Consider the following 22,642-nt stretch of genomic DNA (forward strand, 5'->3'; position numbering starts at 1 on the left):
CCGGGAGGCCCACCGCGGCGCATGCTCTGTGCGGAGCTATGCAGCCACCGCCGCTGCAGGCCTCTCGCTCCGCCCTCTCTCCTTGTCTATGACACAGTCCACACCAATCACATTGCCCCGCTGCTCTTCCTGACCTCCACGGTTACCAATCATCGCTCGCAAAGCTACATCCGGATCCATTTCATACCAATCAGGGTGAGGTGTACGATTACTTCACTTCAGAAATGTCCAATCGACTCGAGTTCCACCTATTCACCAATCAAAAGTCTCCGTTTCTTTACCTGCGTCGTCTGTTGACCAATCTGCTCTCACTGCTTCCCTGTGACCAATGGGAGGGGGCTGTCCGCGGCGCCCAATCCGGGCAAGGTAGAGCCCCCTGGGCGTCACGACGGGCCAATGGGAGTTCGAGCAGGGCAGATACTGCTCAACAGCTTGTTATTTGGCTGATCGCTGGTGATTCGGTACGAGTCCGGGCTGGAACGGGGGGGGGGTGGAGCGGAGTCGAGCCGCCGCTGTCGCCGCCGCCGCTGTCTCTGAGGTGCCTGCTGCGAGCGGGGCTGGGGGCTGGGGGCTGGGGGCTGGGCCGGGCTCGCAGCAGATCCCTACTTGGCTCTGAGTTTAAAGGTAGGGGGAAGGAGCAAGAGGGCAGTGAGCGGCTCAGCAGCGCAACTCCGCTGCCGTCCCGGGGGAAGGGGGATCGGGATCCCCGAAACCCCTGACTCGGGGGATCGGGGCTCCCTCACCCAGTCACGGAGGAGGCAGCCCCCCCCGTTCGGTTCCGCTCAGAGGAGGACTCGGACTCGGACTCCTTTCGTCCTCCGAACTCCACCCCCCATCCCAGCGCGGTGACCGGCGCTTCCTCTCCTCCCTTCTCTGACTGAGGACCCCTCTTCGCGGCAGGGAGGACGGGGACGACTTATCTCCCGGCCCGGGTAGGGGAACGCCCCCGTCAGCCCTCTCGGGGGTGGGGGGAGTCGGCAGGTTCCCCTTGCCCGCCCCCCTCCCGCGTCTCCAGTCAGCTCTTCCCTGCTCAGCTTCAGGGGGCACCGGGACCTCGCTTCCCACCCTCTCAGTGGGCGAACCCCCCGCCCCCCTCTCCGGGCCACCCCCTGGCCGCGGTGGGGTTTGGATTATGTGTGTTTGGAGGGGGCTGAAGAGTATTTGAGAAGGGGGGGAGTGTTGCAGCCAGGGGGTGTGGGGAGGCGTTGGGGGGCTGGAAGGTATTTGAGGTGGGGAGATGTTGGGGGGCTGGAAGGTAGTTGGGGCACAGCGGGTGTGGGGAGGCTAGTTGGGGAGGCAGGGGGTGTGGGGAAGCCCTGGTCTAACTCCTCTCTGTGTCCCAGGCTAAAGCCTTCTGGGGGAGAGGAGAGGGGAGGGTCCTCCCTAAGTAATCTCTCTTCTTGTGCTTGAGAAAGTTGAGAGGGGAAGGAGGCAGCTCAGGGCCTTGTCTCTTCTGCGCAGGAACTGCCCTTGTCCCAGCAGCTGAGCTGCGAACAGCTTATTAGTATTATTATTATGATTTTTGCCTACGTCGTGTGTGTGGAGCCTCTTCTTGCCTGACATGGTGCAAAGGCAGAGGGAGTAATGGCGACCTGACACACGGAGGGGCTGAGGAAGAGCAGGAGGCAGCCAAAGCGGGAAGGAAAAGGAGGTAGTAGCGGCTTCTTGCTCAGATCTCCAAGGGCCCATTTGTCCCCTGCTAGGACCCCTTTTCAGCACTCCTCGCTGTCCCTTCCAGCTGCACACGCAGGGCAGCAAGTGGGGCTCGGAGGCTTTCTGTGGAGGGAATGCTTTAGGGATGTAAGGGGTGGGTGTGTTCGTAGGGTGGAGGGGTGTGTGTAAACAATGTGGAGGGGTGTGTTTAATAATTTTCCATATGCTTGTAGCTGAATTATGCTCTCCCAAGATCAAGATATTTCCTTTTTAATAAATCCACATGCATGCAGATGTGTGTCTGATCATCTTCCTTCTCTTGTTTTCTAGCTTTTTTTCTGTATAACTGGAATCAAGATAAATCTTTGAGCTGGAATCCCTCAAATAACCTTCAAAGATGAAGGTAAGTTTGTCCAGGTCCTGAGATAAGGCGTAGGGGAAGCATTTGTGCTCTTTCTCTTCTCCCTGCACCAGTCATCTTATTAGTTTCATTTTTAATCAATGTATCTTCGGGGAACAACAGTAAAATAAAGTTGGCTGTGAAAATCCGCACATGTGAATGGAATGAAATCCCATTTCTTCTCTCTCATTGAAGGGCAACTCATCCCAATTCCTCACCTATGCAGTAACAACACTTTGGAAACATAGGATGCCTTTGACTTGTTGTCATTTGGAATACTATCTTTAAATACTTCCTGTTTTGGCTGTAGCTTTTGTGAGTTTGCAGAACCACAGCGTTTGTCCTTCCTTAGCAGTTTCAGTTTTTCCAGAGCAAAGGCTTAACAATTGCAGGGTAAGTCACATGGAGGGAAACACTTCTTAGATGCAGAGACAAGCAAAAAATAGTCCATTATTTGTGTTCATTATCAATACAAAATATTCCATAGCATGTATTGATTTCCTATTTTACTGTATCTTGTTTTTCTAATATAGTAACTTAGCGTAAGTTTATTGATCAGTGTAAAAGTCAAATAAAGAAAATAAAATGTAAAATAATAATGCCCAGGTACACACAGATGTTCTTGAAAATGATAAACTTGCACATGTTTTGGGGGAAAAATAAGTCTTAACAAAGACCTTTCAAGGAAGAAAAATAACATTTAATATACGTTGTTTGAAAGGTTACAGCAAACTTTTCTGTAGCTCTTTTGCTGTTTTTCCTTCAGAAAATCTGATGTAGGGAACACCGTAGAACACTTTTTTTTCCATTGAAATGACATAAATCGAAGAGATTTTTAAGTACATAAAGGTTACGGTTATTGTATAAATTTTGAAATTGCAATTGTCTTAAATGCAGCTGCATTCAAAATGAAATACCACTTTCATATTGTTTATAGCAATGTATTGCAATTATCTTCCTCCTTCTATTTATCTTTCCCTCTCCGTTTGTAAGTATATGCTTCAGTTCTCTTTGAGGTTATTGCACTGTCTGTCTGTCTGAAGATTCCTGGAGCAAAAGGTGTGTCTGTAAACTCAGCATGCTGTAAGCTTTTTAGCCAGCCCAATGCTGAAATTTACTGGCAAAACTGATTTATTTCTTTGGATCATCATGATTTGTGTATGCTGTAAAATAGTGCTACAAACCATTACCATTGGCCCATTATTATTCATTTTTCATTAATTACTTACTTTTTTTTAAAGTTGCTATTTTAAATTGTATTTCTGCACTTAAATGACTATTAGTACGTTCTTGGAAAATGGGGACATGAAAATAATTACGTAGGAAAAATCCGTACCACTCACTTTTCTAACACTGTCTGTTTGATTGAAGTTGTATGTCTTGTTTAGAAACAATTCCTGTGCAATGAAACTTTAAATATGGTTAAAATGTTATGCACAGCACCTTGGTAAAAATGTGTATATCTTGGGGGAAAAAAACACTTGGCATGCTCCATGGATTTAATTGGAGCAAAATTAAGGGCCACTATTAGGAAAGAGTTGACGTTTTAGATTTTAGCATACATCAGATCTTATTGTAAAGAAAGATTAGGCTGTCTGCAATATTGGGAAGCAACATAAATCATCATTTATGACCTAATTAAGAAATGGTCAATAGGACTAAACATTTGGGAATATATTTGAATATATGGTGGTGCAACTGTAAAGACGGTTATTGTTGTTGTTGTTTATTATTGTTAACGAAATACACTTTTGTAAAATATAAGACTAAACCTTGTTCTAATGTATTCTCCTTTGTTAGGCAGCAGATGAGCCTGCCTACCTGACAGTGGGAACTGATGTCAGTGCCAAGTACCGTGGTGCCTTTTGTGAGGCAAAGATTAAGACAGTGAAGAGGCTGGTGAAAGTCAAGGTAGGATTTATGACATTAGTGCTATTGCTTTCCATGTGTTCTTATTAGAAAATATATTAAAAGGGTTGTCAAGGAAAATCATACCTCTTAACATTATTGTATGGTTATACAAAGTTGTAGACATTTCTTGGGAAGATTTTTTTTACATTGGTGCAATTATGTTTGTCATATCTAAAAAAAAATTCTTTTCAAGGGTACTAGCGTAAAAATAATTCTTAAAATAAGTTTATCTGCTCTTGCTACTTTTTCTCATTTGCAGTTATAACCTTCTGTTTGTGACTATATCAGTTCCACAGTAATCAGTGTTGATGGCATAAATAGAGTATTATGGCTTTAGGTGAGCAATAAGAACTAGGAGCAAAGATTCTTCAGAAGCAAAGATTATATATCCTACAGATATCCTCGGTGTTTTATAGCTAGGAAGGAAAGAGGAGATGAAAATTATTTCCATTGAACAGTTTTTCAGAATTGTCCATGAGATGTCTGTTAAATGTAAACAAAAATTTTAAAACTGTTTCAAAGCAGCAAGCTCTAGCTGTATGTAATTTCCGAGACAAGGATTGTGCTAAAACTTAGTGTACGTTGATACAGGAGGAAACTTTTTTTTTTGTTTTGGCATTCCTTCTAAATTGCTGTTTTTTTTTCTTTCTTTTTTTAACACTCTTATAAAAGATGGAGATCAAGAATGAAACTGTCCAAACATACATGTTTACACAGCATGCAGAGTAGATCCAAAAATTTACTTTGCACTTTGTAGGAACTTTGTAGGCTACCTTCTAGCCTAGCATTCAGGACACTGTGTTTATGAGCTATTACAGTGACCAAAAAAATTAGATGAAATCCAGTTAATTTTTGGTACACATCTTAGTTTCTATGTGCTTTGTACTTTGGTGTTCTATTTGATCTGTCTATCTGGGTGCTTATATGGACCTCATCACTTTATATCAAAGTACCTTCCCTGAATTTCAAAACAAATCTCCTCTTCCCACCAACAAGCAAATTGTGGGATTTTGGTGGCACTTCTTAAAATCTGTTTGAATGAGGGTATTGTTGTGGAAAGCAATGGATTCCACCTTTTTGGTCTGCACTGGTCCACAGACTATTCAGGTTATTTTGAGATGTGAATTTTTTCCCCTTGGATCATAGTTAGGGCCCTGTATACTCCACCGTACGGTCCCTGGGATCTCTAATATTGCTGCTGCTGCTGTCTCATTTACATTTTAAAATTTGACGTTTTTAATTAGTTAAGCCTGATCTTGCAGTTAGGTACATGTGGGCACACCTTGTGCCTACGCCAAGTCCACTGAGTTCAGTAGGGCTTTTCACAAGGTATGGGTATGCCTGCATGCACCTTAAATAAGAAAATGAATAATACAATCTGTACAGTAGCTCCAGTATCACTTCTACTTTTAACTGTAGTTTATTGTATGTCCTCGTGTTCATGTTTTAGTGTGCCACAGATTTTTATATTGACAAAGAATAACTACTTTGTAGAAGTTTTTTGGGAGGAATTTTGAGAGTTTGGTAGATGCAAAGAGAGCAGTTTTGACTCTTGGCCACTGCAGAGATGTGGGAAGCATTTTGCAATTGTAGGATAAATGCATTAGCTAGATGTTTCTGTTAAAATGATCAGCAGTAAAATAATTAACAATGTTGACATCCTACATTCATCTTTAAGTTTCAAAGTTAACAGTCCATGGAAATGAATGATCCAGTTTACATTTCTTGAAGTTCCTGTTTGCAGTCTCTCTGCAGGAGGTGACAAACATCAATCCGTATTTTTAGAGCTTTGCAAATCCATGGACCTTTTTGGTGGATTGCAGATTGAAAATGGATGCCCATTTTGTATCTAGAATCCTGGAAATCTGTGGATATCCACCTTATATGCGAGGATAATTTTTGTGGGTCGGATGCAGATACAAATTTTGTATCCACACACGGGTCTACATATTCTCCGGGTTGTCTTCACAACCATGAGAGCTGAAACTATAATTTTTATGGAAGGAAAACTTAGGTCTTTTGTACACAGTAACTGGAATTAAAAAAACGTAATTGGTTTAAATTCACAACTTTAATGTGTGAGTCTGTGTGTGGGCACTCTAAAGAATGTCCACATACTGACTTGTACCAAAATAACTAAAGGTGTGAATTACAACTGATTTCGGTTATTTTGGTTCCTGTTAACATGTAGACAAGCCCTCTGCAGCAAAGAGTAGATTCTGCAGGAAATTCTCTGCCCTGGAAATACAGTGGCTTTGTTAATAGTGAATGCTACAGATGACGTGAGAGAAGTATAACTCTTAATCCTCTAGCCTAGTGGCCCACTGGTAAAGCCAGGATTGTGTTATTGTCCAAGCTCATAATTGTATTAAAAAAAAGTATCTTTTTTTTTTTTATTGGTATGACTGAGATTTGATTTAGGTGAGATCCTCTTAACTACAAACTAATTAATTAAGTTGGGTATTGAATGCATGGTATTTACTTGGTAATTCAGATGGCACCTGGGCTCCTTATGAATTCGAATACTGTCATTGTTTGTACTAAATAATGTTAGCAATTTTGATAAGGGTTGTATTTTCTAACTTTTTAGACATTGTCATAAGGATTGTTGTGCATGCTTTTTGGAAGTATGAAAGTAAAATGTATATGCTTGTTTCTAAAATATTTTTCAGGTAATCCTGAAACAGGATAACTCAGCTCAGTTAGTGCAAGATGACCAAGTAAAAGGACCTTTAAGAGTATGTATGCAGCATGTTTTTCAAATGTACAATTAAATTGTAATAATTTTAAATGTAGATACTTTAGACATTGACATTTAGACATTGAGCATCTAATGCACAGTCTGTTGAAGTCAATGGAAAAACTCCCATTGGTTTCCATGGGCTGCGGATCAGGCCCTCAATGAGTAATTATCATTATTAGCTAATATTTTAGTTTTTAAAAGATGTTTATCCCTATGCCTTTGACGAGTTAGTTTTGTATGGAAATGTTATTGCAGGCAAGACTATTTTTGTAAATAAGTTAGACATAAATTTGGAAATGTCAACTATGTCAAGCAAAATAGAGACATTAGACAGGAGTAAACAAGCTGTATATCCAGTTCACTCAGGAGCTGTTAGAGCAGGTGACTAGTATAAAATACTCATTGCAGAAATGGCAGTACACTGGGTAGCCCTTATTATTTGCTTGGGGTTTTTGCCTTTCCCTTGTATTTACCTCCTCTGCTGCTACCTCAAAGACACTAGTAAATGCTGTTGTCAAAATCTGGACCAAGTTCAGAACTCTGTTGCATTGTCCAGTTGACAGTGAAGCATATCTATTTGATGTTCGAGTTCAAAGAGTAAATGTATGTTATAACACAGGCTTTATTTTCTTATCCTATAGACACACATACCACTACTAATACTGTTAAAATGTTGGATTAGTGGGGTTTCGATCTCAAATTTGAATAAAATTTATGACTACTGCAGCAGCTGCACCTTTCCCCTTTGAATGTTGCAAGTTGGCCCGGACAGTTACAGCACGTCTCAGGTTTGGTGTGTCCACCCCTCTGTATATAGAGACAGAGGGCCAAATTTGATTAGTGCTGTGACCACATGGGTCAGCTGTCAGCACTCAATGCTGAGAGCTGAGCCCAGTCCCATAGGATAGGGCCCATTGCTGTGGAGTGAGTGTGGGTTGGGCTCACTGACTGAGCCTTCCATTCTCCCCCCTCTTCCATGACGTATCCTTGTGTTCCTGCACATCTGCCATGATACTTATTAACGTTTATAATATAAAAAATAAATTGTAACCTTACCTTTTGTTATAATACAAAAGTCACTGTAGGGATCCCAGTATGCTAATTTCACTGCCCGCTGCTAACTAAAACCAAGTCAGAACAAAATGTGATTTGGCTAATGATTTTTCACTTTGGAGGCTATGTAACCAATGCATGCATTTCGCAAGGGTAGTGAAACTTAAACCCCTCCCCCCAGATCTTTCTGGAAGAATTGGTATATTTACCTCCAGTGTATGAACCTGAGACTATAAATGTATCTAACATAATAATTTTGAAGTATTTTATATTGCAGATTGGTGCAATGGTTGAAACCAAGATGCCTGATGGATCCTTTCAAGAAGCTGTTATCAACAAATTGACAGATGCCAGCTGGTATACTGTAGGTGAGTAACTATGTAATTTATGAATTTTAATGTTGGTACAATATATTGGTTTAAACTGGTCCATTGGTTTAAACTGGTTTTGTATTCAAGGCACAGGACAGGACTTAAGATCTGGCTCTAACAGACTTTTGGTGTGACCTTTGGCAAATCACTTAACTCTCTCTTTTTGTTTCATCTCGATTTTACAACTAAGAAAACAATCATTGCATGCTTTATAGAGGTATTCGAGAGACGAGATGGGTGAGGTAATATCTTTTATTGGACCCACTTCTATTGGTGAGAGAGAGAAGTTTTCAAGCTTACACAGAGCTCTTCACAGGTGTTGTACGGATAATTCATTGTCTGGTGCTCAAATAGTATAGTTATGAGTGCCTATGGATTTTGATAGTTTGCTTGTATGATCAAGCTTCAGTTGGTCGAACAGGTGCATATTGATTCAGGTTCACTTCTTGGAAAACAACATTGCTTAATTGCTATTTTGAAAGGACATACTTAAATTCCACTGCTGTCTGAAAATTTTGTTACCTACTGTTGTTACAGGTGACTGCAAAGATTAGTGGGAAAAACATTCTGTATATTTCTGGGTTGTTTACATGTGATTTTAAGACTTTCTATAGAGAGAATTTCAGTTGTTCCCCTGTATACTCAGTCATTTCCCCGTTTATGTGGTCGGTTGTGGGTGTTTTACACATTGCTACTACGGAGAAGAAAACATTCCTAAGAGAATAGAGAGGAGTGTAGTACCTTGAATCCATAATTTTACTCCTTTGTTTGAAATGATTACATTTCATTTTGACAGTGTTTCCTTTAAAGGAACTAAATCTTAGCATGTAGAAGAAGGTTTTGCTTTCATTTTACGGACAGATAACTGAGATGGTCATTGGAAATAAATCCAGTAAAATCATGACTAGTCACACTGAATGACAATTCAATGAAACTTGACATCGAGCCATAACTAGGCTCATTGTATAGATAACTTTATTTATTTTGGATTATTAATAAAAATGCATTGTCTAGTGTCTAGGTGTCTGACACAGCATTAAAAGTATAATGACATAAAAAGCTATCAGCTTCCCCTGAAATCAGAAAATAACTAACTAGAGATGCCAATCAAATAATATAATACTCACGCAGATCAAACATCCTTGCAAATACCAGTCCTTATCGTGTGCTTCTCTCCCCCAGAAAAACTGGGGATAGTGAGGATTATATTTCCAGAGCTGTGTGAGTGATGTGCACCTCTTTACATAATAGAAACTGTACATATTTCTCCTATGTGTTGCTTTAGAAATTAATTCTTGAATGTTTAAATTCACTGGTCCCATTTCCTTGTCTGTTACCTTTTGCAGTAACAGTGATGAGATTATTGAAATGCTTTTAACAGAATACCAAAGAATTTAAAGTAGAGTTTTTTACATACTAGCATTCACGTGTCTATTATCTTTATTATTAATGTACTCCTTTTCTTTGGAGACAAAGAAGCAATGGTTTGGCAGCCCGATTTGGTTTGCATTGAAATATACAGGAGTTTTCATGTTGACTTTAGTGGGAGCGGGATAGAGCTCTAGATGTCCGTGATTTAGTACTTTATGTTAATATAATTGTGATCCTATGGATCTGAGCTAGTTTTAAGTTGACCATCTACACTGCTATTTGTTTTCTGCTTCAGGAATGTAGCATAAGCTGACATAATTCAAGATGCATGACTCTAAGTGTGTGTTTGTACGTGCGCGTGGGGTGAGGACGAGTTTGGGGGAAGGAGTGATAATTTAGGAGTTTAGTTGTGGGAATTAGAGGAGTACTCATTAATTTAGTTCAATACTCTGATGCAACCTAGCAGGCAAAGGACGCTGACTTGAATTTTTGTTGGCTTAGAGATTTTCTTTCCCATATTGAAGGAAGAAGGAAATACTCTGTTGCACTAACAGTGTTACACTTACTAAGTTGATATTTCTGTTCTAAACTCTTATTTTCAGATTAATTGATTTTTAATAAATCTGCATTTTGGGTTGTAACTATTGTTTTGTCTTTTCCCCAGAAGAATCTAAGTTGGAAAACCAACCTTCCTGTCCCAATTTCCGCCGCCCTCAAAAAAAAAAAAAAAAAAAAAAAAAAAAAAAAGCACTTAACAGAGTTAGTTGATGTAAGTGGGAGAGGATTTTTTTGTCAAATTCAGCGGATGAGTTTTGCATGTGCAAGTTTTCAAGTTCTTGGATATAACAACTCATTCAAAAATTTACTATGATGTGCAGGTAGTTTTGAATAAGGAACATAAGAATTGGCTTATTTTAAAGAAATTTTGCTTGGAGTTAACAAATCACTGAACGCTTACATCATACTGAGCGTAAATGGTATGATCCTTGCCTTTTTATGTATGTATGAAAGTGCAGTGTTTCAAGTAGACACATAGAATTGTATATTTAGGTATGCACATGGTTTCATTTATATATTTGTACTACCTGGTGCAGTTTAATAAACACTGAGAAGGGAGGATTTACCAGGTAGAGCACAGCAAATGCATAAATTGCCTGCAGAGTGGGACCTCTTAAGTTTTCCTGCAGTGGAAGTTTTACTCCCCCTTAAACCCTTAACTTGTTATTTTAAACATAGGTGTATAAAATGTTAACGTTTTGGCATAATTCAGAACTCTGCCCTTTTTAGTACTTAGTTACATGTTATACTTACATACAGTAATATAGAACACTAAATGTATCTAAGGCTGTAAAAGAAAGCTGGAGTTTAAACATAATGCACTTCCAGTTTGTTTAGCCATGTACCCTTGACTTAAGACTACCTAAGTTCATTTTTGTGAGTAAATAATAGTATATAATGGGCAGGGTATGCATTTGTCAGTTTGCAAACCAGAGGTAAAGTTGACCAAAGTACATACATTGTGAAGTGTAGATTTCTGATAAAGAAGTTAGTTTACATTTAAAAATAGGGGAACTTTGTAGCTCAGAGAACGAGAAATGACATACAACCTTTCATCTCTCGGTCACCAGTTCCAATTTACTGTGGGTTAGTAGTGACCTGAAGATGATGTCTGTACAGTAACTTCTGTGCACTGAGTTTGACTCAGTTTCCTAGTGAATGGTTTTAAGTTATAATATTTAGCACCCTTGTTGGCTGTTTAAACAGATTGACCAAGAACTGCATGGACTTGGGGACTGAACACCCTTTCACTTGTGGAATCCCTACCAGATTCAGGTCAAGTTTCAGTGGTAGGGCAGTGTGGGAAGCTTGCATTGAAATTATCAATGCTTTTCCAGTTCTGATTTATTTTCCTCTTACATGGCATAATTTTTCCAATGATCTGAAAACAGTTACGAAGGTAGGTAAGTATTAATGCCTTTCGAAAGAGCAGGACCGCTAATGAGACACATAGATTAAGGCAAAAATTGTCAAAAGGGTCCACTAACTGGTGTATCATTTTTCAGGTGTATGTTTTGAGACACCTAGTGCCTGTCTTTAAGCATCACTAGTTATTCTGAGCACATTTGAAAATCTGAATCCATGTTCAGATGCACGCGCACATACAAATTAGTGGACAGTTGAAACAGTTTTGGCCTAAATTACTTGCCCAGTGTCCTAAAGTGAGCCAGTCTGTTCTGAAAGTGCTCACTGTGTTCCAGCCTTAGTCTCTAGACTAGGCTACTTTGTTGCCACTGTCTCTGATTAGGGTCTTGATATTGATATAGCAACAATGAAGATAAAGCACTTTGCTTTTAGAAATAATTCTCTTAGCTATTAGAATGGTACTGCTCTGCTCTAAACTGATTAACAGGTTGTTCAAAAAATGATCAAATGGAGTTTTATTTTCATTGTTTCTGCCATGTAGCCACCTCTGCATCAAAAATCCTGATCTAGTAATGATGGCACAGCAGAGGAACAGTGATGTTGGAATTTTAAACTGGGGCTTGGAAATGCTTTTGGAATCGGGCTGCTTACCCGAAAGTATAGATACAGAAATAAACAGAAGAGATATGGAGTAAAAGTTTAACAGACTCTAGAAAACCTCTTTTGCGCACACCAGTCTTTTATTACTTTTATCACTTCATCATAAAGAAGTGGCAGCAGTTCCAGTACCTTGGAAAACAAGCAGCTAACTTTAATTTTTAAAAAGCTCATTTTAAATAATTACAAATTTGGTGGGGTGTTCCTCTGTTTTTGAAGAGAATTTATAGGCTCAGTATGTGCAATGTGTTATCACTAGGAGATAATTATATAGATTTAAACAGTCTTCAGCCTATCAGATCTGTTTTCATCCAAGTCATTTTAGAACTAAGGCTTATTTTTTATAGTGTGTTTCATCCACAGTGTTCTCCAATATTAACTTGAATATTAAATATTGAAATAGGCCTCTGAAACAATTATAATAAAAATACACTATATGGTTCTATAGGTGTTTTGCAACAGCTGCCAAAGGCAGCATTAAGATGATTATGATCAATTTTGGACCTAGCCCTGAACATTAAAAAAAATATTAAAAAAACATTTCTGTAAGAGGAAGCTTGTTTCTGTAAATTTGAAGTAGTAACAGAAGTTAAAAGCAGTGTCTTAGTATGAAAGACAATTTATTTCTTGTTCAGAGACCTCAGTGAAATGCCTTTGTACTCACTCTCTCTTGTGGTGTTGGCTTACCTTCAGGGTGTGCTCTTATGCATGCTCAGTTAAGAGTTGTTCATGTCTGTCCTTCTGCTCTCTTTCAAGAAATATTCACTGGTGGGTGTGGGTGTGTATATATTTTTTAGCCTAGAAGTCAGTGCTAGTCTATTAAAAATCCAGAATGAGTTGTTCATGAAGCTCCTAATGATGATTTCTTCTCCTTCCTCTCCCTTTCCTAGTGCCCAGGTACATTATCCGAGTTCCAGCAGGTCAGGAAGTGAAAAAATGTACATGTTCCTTATTCTGGATATCTTGTGCTACATTTGTATACTTCTGTAAAGTACTGAAGTGGCTTGAGTCACTAGATAAAGCCCTCTAGTGGGAAGCAATAATTGCAACCATTAGACAAGCAACTAAGCTACTGCTGTTATAGTAGCCTTTTTTGTAATAGGGAGTAGATGGACAGTGTATTCTTTGTCACCCAGGAATTGTAAGCCTTATTAAGGTACCAAGGGAAAACTGCCCAAATTTGCCCGGCTTGTATTTATACAAATGGTTAGGCAGCATGTAGCTGGACAAACACAGGTGTGATGTCAGGAAAGCTTCTTTATGGACAGAAAGTGAACAGTTACTTGTAACTGGTTAAATTGATAGTACCTCTAACGGGTTATAAACTCATGTTTTTGGTGTGTTTTTGTTTGGGTATTGTGACAGAGTATAAAGGGGAAATGGTGAAACATGGTTATGCAAAGTGCTTTTGAATATGCAAAGTAAACAAAGTGGGGGGAAAAAAAAGATTAGTGAAAAGAATCTAAAGTTAGTTTTTTGACATTGTCAATCAGTTACTGAAAACAAATGCATATTGCATGTTGGGAAAACAAAAAGGTACCATGTTATTTCCCTGTTAATATCAGTACCTATTTTTGCTTTGTCTTTTTATGTTCTTTTGCCAGGTCCATTACCATGGTGTCAAAATGCCATGGAGGCAGTAGAATTGTTGCAGGCTCTCCTGTTGCTTGATATTCAGGGAGTCCTTAATTTGTGGGTCCTCGATGCTGTACTCTGAAAAGGCTATTTTTAAACCTTTTAAGATCTATATTAAAAGTTCACGTTTAGGGAGACTTTAATTTGAAGAATGCTGCATATGAAGTAGATTAAAAAGAGAAGAGATTAAAATCACAAGGACTGTTTAGTTTAGAAAAAACAGTGAGAGAGATGGTAGAAGTGAGTGTTTTTTGGTTTGTTTTTAAGATATTGAGAAGGTCAGCTGTGTGCTTCTGTTTACCCTTTACTATAATACATAATTTAGAGGGCACTTGCAATCAAAAGGCAGTGAATTTAGAATTGACAACCTTAAAGATTCTTAAGCAATATAATTAACCCATGGAACTTGTTTCTGCAGGATATTATTCTGGCCCATAATTTAGTCAAACTCAGTGGAGGATTGGCTAATGTATATAAGTAAGAATACTTTTGCAATACAGAGGCTGTGCATTCTCCTCCTTCACTGTGTGACCTGATCTCTAGCTGGAGTAGGGAATAATGTATCCTCTCTGTTTAGTGTTGCACACTTCGGTGCATTAATGGAAATTTGGTGATTTCCTCTGAATTATTCATCTATGGCAGAGTTTCCCAAACTTGGGACGCTGCTTGTTTAGGGAAAGCCCAAGACGGGGCGAGCAGGTTTGTTTACCTGCTGTGTCTGCAGGTCCAACTGATCGCAGCCAGTGGGTTTGCTGCTCCAGGCCGATGGGAGCCACTGGAAGTGGCAGCCAGTTTGTCCCTCGGCACACGCAGCTTCCAGCAGCCCCTATTGGCCTGGAGTGGCAAACTGCAACCAGTGGGAGCTGCGACAGCCGGACCTGCAAACGCAGCAGGTAAACAGGCTGCTGGCCAGGGGCTATCCCTACACAAGCGGAGTCCCAAGTTTGGGAAACACTGATCTGTGGTCTCAATTATATGGGCCATTGGTCTGATCCACAAAAAAATCCTTTGGAGTACCTGTCCTTGTGGGCTAGCATCCTTTGTTTATTCTTATGTTTGTGGAATGATCTGTAAATTATTATATTTACAGAAACTCCTATGTGAGCAAAGGGAATCCCTCATTTTGCCCTCAAAGTAATTTAATAAGTGTGACCCTTTTTAACAAAAAATTACTCCTTTTTTCGTGCTCCCTGCCCCCAATTTTTTTCCCCAAAGATCAAACAGTCACCTCTACAGTAATATTTTAAAGGGTTTTGCTTTGGGTTTTGTAAGTAACCATAATGCTGTGGGACACTATTTCCCTCCAGTCTACAACTATTAATTTAGGCTTGTAATAACTGTCTAAAAACATCCTTTGTATTGTGCATCAGATGTGGGGATAGCCACAGGTTGGAATAGAGACAGACCTCATAAATCTTTGCGTAGTTTGTTTATATTATCTGTAGTCAAATTACTTGAACATTAACCATTATTTTAGTTTGAAAAACCTTCAGTCCTAGTTTTGCAGAAACAAAATAAAAATGGAGCTTTTAACTGGGGCTTTAATTAAATTGAAGGGATCATGCACTCTTAAGCCTGCAGTGTATTTCCTCTGCCCCCAGTCAGGGGAATCCCACATGGCTGTTTAACAGACACATTCCTTCCCCCCCACCCACTCTTCCTTAACTCTTAAACCAATTGCTTGGCCTGCTAGAGTTCAGGAGGGAGGGTGTGAAATTCGTATTTTTCCACCTTTCCTTCCTGAAATGCAGAGCTAGCTGCTTCAGTTGGCCGGTGTATGGAAGGGAGACGAGGGAAGGAGTGCTGTACAAATAATTATATCCCTTCAGATTTCGTGGCTTTCCTTCCTACCCTTTTCTTCATGACGGGGGTGGGGGCGTGTCTTGACTGTCTTAGCTGCACTCTGTTTCAGCTGTGATTGTTACTGAATGTCCTAGTGCTTGCTCAGTCTGTCTCCTTTGGCAGCTTGCACAGTGAGATTCCCTTTCTGTTGTAAGAGACAAACTGTTGTGCTAGAAGGAGCCACTTTTTTGTAGCTGGCACCAGGGATTGCAGAGGTGACAAATACCAGGACTTGCAGGGAGAGGACTGCCTGCAGCAAGGCATTAGACAGAAGAGTCTTCCCTTTGTTCAGGTGTGGTGAAAGGGGATGTATGGCTGGGAGGGCTATAGGGGCTGTAGAAAAGGTCTGTAAGAGGTGCAGGGGGACATTCAGATCTCTCTCAACATGTTAATTATCCTCATTTCTTCCACCTGTGAGAGTATGGGAGGAGATTTGCCTCTCTGCCCATGAAAGAGAAATTTGAAGTTCTGAGATAAAGATAAATTAGTTCTGATAACACTTCACTGTCCTGTTGTTTGAGTTCCTGAGCCACATGTTAAATGAGATGTTTGATCCTAGCCAAGGAAAGACCTTTTTAGCACATTTCCTATTTTTGTCACAAGCAGCCTAAGAGATCTTCTTTTTAATTTTTTAATGAAATATACTATATTGTGTGATGTACTTACGTTTTGCTCAATATTTAACTTTGGGGATTTTTTGTTCTTGATGGATGTTAACATGTTAGTCTTCACAGTAAAATGAAAGCTGAGTAGTTAATTGGAGGATTAGTGTGACATGTTTGGGAAGGAAATAGGATTTCTTTTGTATGGCTGCAAAACCTTAAACAGTTGAGCATCCTGTACTATCCCCTAAAAATATAACATGGAAGCTCTCTCAATCATCTGACTTCAGCTTGGAGTTTCCTTTTTTTTTCTGTATCAAACTTGTTTGAGAGAGATTTTCTTTCTAAAAATCTAGCTTCCAAAATATCAGATAAATTAGGCATGATTTCTCCCTTGCAGTCCACTGTCATGTCTTGCTTGATGCTGTGGTGAAGTTATCTTATGCTGAACATCATGAAATGATTATGTCTACAAATTCCGTATTTTGACATCCGTGTAGAGTCTGGTGGGAGGAGAAGACATGGTGAGGGGCTAAGGTCTTGTTTACACCATGAAAGTAACATTGATTACTGGCCAAAAAAAATGGGTAAGATATAATTTGAAAGTCAAAGAGCAAAATATGCACAGTGGCTTTTTCGGGAAACTAGGTAATAGAGTTTAAACTTTTAAAATAGATTACATTAATAAAAATACATGCAAACCTATATTGTATGACTATTTTGTAGTTACTATCTAGCAATTTTATGTTTTAATAGTTTTGAGAGAGATTATTGGAAGGCAGTTAGGGAGCAGGATTGCTTGCTCTTTTAAAACTAATAGTAGTTAATGTGAACAAGTATAACAAGCTGAATCAATTGGCTTACCTCTATCAAAGTAGCTCAGTTGGGAGACTACATGCAAACATGCAAATTATAAAGCTTAGTAGGCCAGCTAAGATATTGCTTGCGTACTCTGCTCTTTATTTCTAATTACTCTTGCAGTTTCTAGTCTCAAATTAGGCTGTTAGAACATGGTGGTTTCTTTTCTTTTTGGTTGGCAGACTAGAATTACAGAAGAATAATTTAAATTACAAATTCTGCTTTATATCTTGATGTAAATGTATCGAATTTTTAGCAATACAAATATATTGTATTCACGTTAGTCTGAGAGATTTTTCTTGTAAAAAGCATGCCACAGTTATCACACTAATAAAACAAACATGTCCAGACTGTGTGGTATATACTGGCTATGGGATAGACAACCTCTTCCTAATAGTGTAATACAGAATATATATCCTGCAACTGAATGGAGGCCATGGACCCCTTCGATTAGTGCAGTGTCCGTTGGAAGTCACTGGGTCTCTGCACATGCACAAGGGTTTGCTCAGATGTTCTGATTTTAGGATCAGGGTTTCTGAATGTAAAATGCAAAATTGCCAAAATGTATACATTCTACTTCAAATGTAGTCAGGATTTATGCATTTTAATTAAAGTATACAGTGACTCTCATAGATATTAAACTGTTAACAATCTTAAAAACTACTTTAGAGGTAAAATTCCGTCTTTTGGAAGAGGCTGGGAAGTTTATTGTAATAGTCCTGTTAGCCCATCCCTGTAACCAGGAGTAGTACAAGCTATTCTTTATATATCTGCCAGCATACTTGAGTCCATGTAGGTAACAGCCTCACTATTATTTTCTAGGTTTCTCCTGGCCATGCGTTACAAATTTAGATGACTTTCTTCTGATTATATGTGATTTTGTGAGGTGAACAAAATGTCCAGTAGGGACTAGAACAGAGATGGCCAGACTACCACATGTAGGCTTCCAGTTCTCCTCTTATCTGTAGCATAGTATTTTGTGTTGTAGCAGAAACCTCCATGTGTATTTGTCTGCCTACTAGTAGCATTTCCTCACAGCGTATACAAGTGGACAGTTGCCTGCTTCCTATTTCCCATGGCAACAGAAACAGAGTTGGGAGCCTGGCCCAGCTTAAATCAGAAATAATTGGGTGTTTCAACCCAGCTGGGGATGTTGGTTGGGAATGATAACTGGCAGGCAGCCAATATCTGTGGTCTTTAGTAGTAGAGTGTATTGATAAGAGAGATGACAAACCCTGAGACTGGTGCAGCTGGCAGCCTGATTTTTCCAGTGACTTTGAATCCATGTGCTGAAATGTTTGCCTGCTCTTGGGCCAGATCTTGACTATCAGACTTCTTTCCACTTCTGAACCAAAGAGCTTAATTTAAGTCCTCAAAGGCATATTCTACAGGATTATTTAATTTATGATTTTGAATAGCAAACTGGCCATTTAGTTACATTTGCAAATCTTGTGCCACTATCTTTGTCTCTGACTTCATTCTAGTTTTTGATGATGGAGATGAGAGGACGTTGAGACGAACTTCATTGTGCTTGAAGGGGGAGAGACACTTTGCAGAAAGTGAGGTAAGGAGATGTTAACTTTTCTTCAAGCTGGAAAGTAGAAGTCTTTACATTGTGGAAGAATTGCAGGCTGATTTATATTCCCATCTTCTCCTAGACACTTGACCAACTGCCACTAACAAATCCAGAGCACTTTGGAACTCCAGTAATTGGGAAGAAATCCAACAGAGGGAGAAGATCTTCTCTTCCTGTGTGAGTTTTTTATAATTCTATATATGCTATTTTGTTACCTTATTGTCCTTTGCTTAAGTCTGGTGACCCTAGAACTTCACTGGGACTATTCATGTGTGCCTAGCAGACAGAATTTGGTCTTAAATGACTAAAAAGAGAGATGTAGGAGGGATGAAACTGTCATTATTTTGTCATGTATTGTATTCACAGCATATATTTGAAAACAGCTCATCTTGTCGGGCACTAGCTTTAAAATGTAATCACTTCCAAATGTATGAAAAAAGTTTGTCTGGTATATGAGTAAATCTAGGATTTTTAACATGCTTAGGCATTTAAATTGGTAAAACTGTACATATGGAAGCTTCAGGTTTGTAAGCTCTTTGGGGCAGGAATGCTCTTTGTTCTGTGTTTGTACAGGACTTAGCACAGTGGAGGCCTGTTCCATGATTGGGGCTCCCAGGTAGTACTGCAGTACAAATACAGTAATTATAATGGTGAGCACAGAGGAACTTCAGCGATTCAAACTCCTTTTACTTAATTTATGCTCTTTTACTGTTTCAGTTTTTTCAAGTTCAACCTTTTGCTTTTAAAAATTAGTTTTAGTAGCCCTAAACCAGTTTTTTACTGCTGCTTTTATGAGTTATATTTCCTCACAATTCTTATCTTCAAAGTAAGACTGTTTTAAAATATTGTATGCTTAATCCTCTAGCACTGAAGATGAAAAAGAGGAAGAAAGTAGTGAAGAGGAAGAGGAAGATAAGAGACGTCTTAATGATGAATTGCTTGGCAAAGTTGTCAGTGTAATTTTTTGTTCGGAGAAGACTGACTGGTATCCAGCTTTGGTAAGTAACAATGATTGGGATAGCCACAATATAATGCCTTCAGAATACTATGTTTTGGTTATCTGGGTGGGGTGAAAGGGTGTTCTGAATCTCTATCAAAGCCCCAGTCTTGTCACTTCACGCTATTGCTCCTTCCTTCCTCTGTACTTGAACCGCACTACTTGCAGACATTACAGCTCCTGGAGCAAGACTTGGGATAGCCATCAAACTCAGGACTCCCTAGGCAGCAGGCTCATGCTGAATACGTTTTGGGGTTGTCGTTTTTTGTTTTTACAATTTAGGTGAGCAATAGAAAAAAATATTTTGAGAAGTATTGAAATTTGTATCAAGTTTATGGCTCTGACTTTTTTGTAATAGTGATCTTTCAACAAAATCAGATCTATTAAAACAACTACCTGTTGGTAATGTAAAACTACATATCTAATCTTTTTTCTTTGTTTAAAATTTATAAACTACTAGATAAAATAAATGCATGTGTGTGCTCTGCATATTACAGTATATTTAAAAAAAAAGTTGACAAATTAAACTTTGTTCAGTGACATGAACAGTAGGGATTGGGTACTAGAGTGTTTTCATTTGTAAATTGACTTGCAATAGTTCTGGTTACAAATAACATACACAAGAGAAATCTAAAATATCCTGGTGTTCTATTGCTCTTGTACCTTTAATGTAAGTATGGAGATGTTTCACATAACTTTAAAAAAAAAATTGCTCATGTGCATCAAAGGAAGCTTTAGCAATACATTTTTGTAATTCCTGACTGACCAATTAAGTGTATGCATATTGTCTCCTTACATCAAGGACAACACCCATTATTATAAACATTTTCATTAAAGTGTTGAATTGGGACATTTTACCCACTGACTCAAGTGTTACCTTGTTAGATTTACTGTAGGTAGATTAATCTGCATTGTATCTGGCTACTTGGTGCTGCTTTTCAGGAATTAACTGGAAAGAGACCACTTGTCACATTGGGTTAACTGAATTTTAACACTGATTTTTTTTTTTTTTGGATGCAAGCAGGAAGAAAGATTAATTATATACACAAATTATGTTTTTCTGCTGCAAGTGTTTATCAGTATATTGTACGCTAATAAGTAGATATTGACGATGTCTGAGGTATATGTCAAGATTTATTAAAAGCTTGTCGCTATGTGTCTCTTTCAGAACAGTAGAACTCTGTTCATTGAAATATGAAATATAGTATTGTTCCATGTCTTCTGACTGTTGGTCAGCGCTCCATTTTGTTCATTCATTAAGTAAAAGATTGTTCTAATATTCTAACTGGGAGGTGAAATTGCTAGAGGTCCAGAAACTGTTGTTATCCTCTTAGCGAACCAAGAAATAGGAATCTGTGAATTCAGTCTGATGTGCAATCCTGGCCCCATTGAAGTGAATGACGAAACTCTTACTGACTTCAGTTGAGCCAGGATTTTGCCTGAAAGTGTTTGACATTGCTCCATACCTTAAGAAGCAGTTATAGCTGGAAAACAGACTGTAAAATCATTACCATCATGTTCTTTGTGCATTTAGAGTTGTTTACTTTAGTGACACAAATGAGGTTGTTGTTTTTTTCCAAACTACCATGTAATCCTACAGCATTAATACCACTGTGGAGGAGCTGTGGTTGACATTATCAACAGTATTATTTACTTAAGTTCCAGATGTAGACACTTTAATATTGGGGAGCATACATAAACCAGAAAAAAAAGGAAGCTTGCCTTTTGGATCCCAGCTAGGATGACCAGAGAGCAAGTGTGAAAAATTGGGATGGGGTGGGGGGTTATAGGTACCTATGTAAGAAAAAGCCCCCAAAATTGGGACATCTGGTCACTCTAATCTCAGCCTTATTATGAAAGACTAGAAGTGGGGAGGGTTTTTTTTTATTTTTATTGTAAACTGAGCAGGTTTTAATCTGAAAAACTATTGTGGGGTAAACATGGAATTCCACAATGCCATCTTTATAGAATAGCGTTTCGGAGTATAACTGCACTTTTATTATTGACATCTAAGGGGGAAATGATCAAACTTCTGGGTTGTCACATGAATGTTTACGATGGTGGATATGGTGCTTGTTTGGCAGCTTCTTCATCTTGGTCAAGTATTTATGGAGAAGTTGTTCATTGTCAGACTTTACAACATAAATAGGAGTATACAAAAACCTAATTGCTGTTGCCTTTTCTGAAATTGGAAATAACAATGAAAGAAAGTGGAAACAATTTATACAGTCTTACTTTTTTTAGCAAGAAGAATAGCAACTCTTGAGAGCAATGTGTTTTATTTGAAACTTCAGGTAATATCTCCCAGCTGTAACGATGACATCACAGTGAAAAAGGACCAGTGTTTAGTTCGATCTTTTGCAGATTCCAAATTGTGAGTAATAGGATACAGTACTCTTAATAATAGTGTTGTATTGAAAAATGTGTGAACATGTGACAAAAAATTTTTATGTGGACATTATTCAATTGTACATTAAGATCTTTCTATACAAAACTTAAGTATAGGATTCTACTTAGTTAAAATTTATAACCAATAACTCATTATTTTCTTGCAACTTAAAATGAAAAAAGGCAAGCGACTTACAACTCAAGAAAAAACGCAATAAAATTTTCTACCTATTGCATGCTTAAGATGCACAATTGAGCTCACATATTTGGTGGAGGACAGTGGGGGGCTTACCAATGTTACTAAGTCATTTTTAGATGATTAAAATACTTTTTTTAAACAAAATTTACTTTTGTTAGTCAAAGCATTTTTCATCTGTTTTTTTTCCTCACTTCTTTAGTTTATAGACACTTTCCAATTAATTTCTCCTTTTTGGTTTTTCATACATTAGCATAGTCCTTTATTTGGGTTGCAACATTGAGTTGGAATGTTTTGGGGGTTTCGGTAGGCTTTTTTTAACTTTCCACTGAAATAAAAAATTAGAGAAATAATTTTTAGAGGTCTAAAGTTTTTTGTAAAAGCATTTTATGTAACTTGGGTCCTGATGTTCCTCACTTAAGGTCTGCCAATCTGATATATATTTGCGCATGTTTGTTGAAACAAT

At 38.6% G+C, this 22,642-nt stretch overlaps 1 protein-coding gene across 8 annotated transcripts in view; it reads left to right on the top strand.

Moving 5' to 3' along the window:
• The first annotated feature begins 27 nt into the window (after positions 1 to 27).
• ARID4A (AT-rich interaction domain 4A) overlaps positions 28 to 22,642 on the top strand; it is a 64,618-nt gene continuing 42,003 nt past the window's right edge. For 3 of the 8 annotated variants that reach the window (XM_030558463.1, XM_030558470.1, XM_030558471.1), the window contains exons 1-10: positions 488 to 624; positions 1,462 to 1,651; positions 1,984 to 2,056; positions 3,854 to 3,964; positions 6,637 to 6,702; positions 8,038 to 8,128; positions 18,504 to 18,583; positions 18,678 to 18,772; positions 19,461 to 19,593; positions 21,887 to 21,966. In XM_030558463.1, coding sequence (XP_030414323.1) covers positions 2,051 to 2,056; positions 3,854 to 3,964; positions 6,637 to 6,702; positions 8,038 to 8,128; positions 18,504 to 18,583; positions 18,678 to 18,772; positions 19,461 to 19,593; positions 21,887 to 21,966 — 662 coding nt within the window. In that variant the 5' untranslated portion in view covers positions 488 to 624; positions 1,462 to 1,651; positions 1,984 to 2,050. The other 5 variants (XM_030558465.1, XM_030558464.1, XM_030558469.1 and 2 more) reach the window with 5 other exon arrangements.

The sequence above is a fragment of the Gopherus evgoodei genome, chromosome 4 (assembly GCF_007399415.2).
Source record: "Gopherus evgoodei ecotype Sinaloan lineage chromosome 4, rGopEvg1_v1.p, whole genome shotgun sequence".
Taxonomy (NCBI): domain Eukaryota; kingdom Metazoa; phylum Chordata; order Testudines; family Testudinidae; genus Gopherus; species Gopherus evgoodei.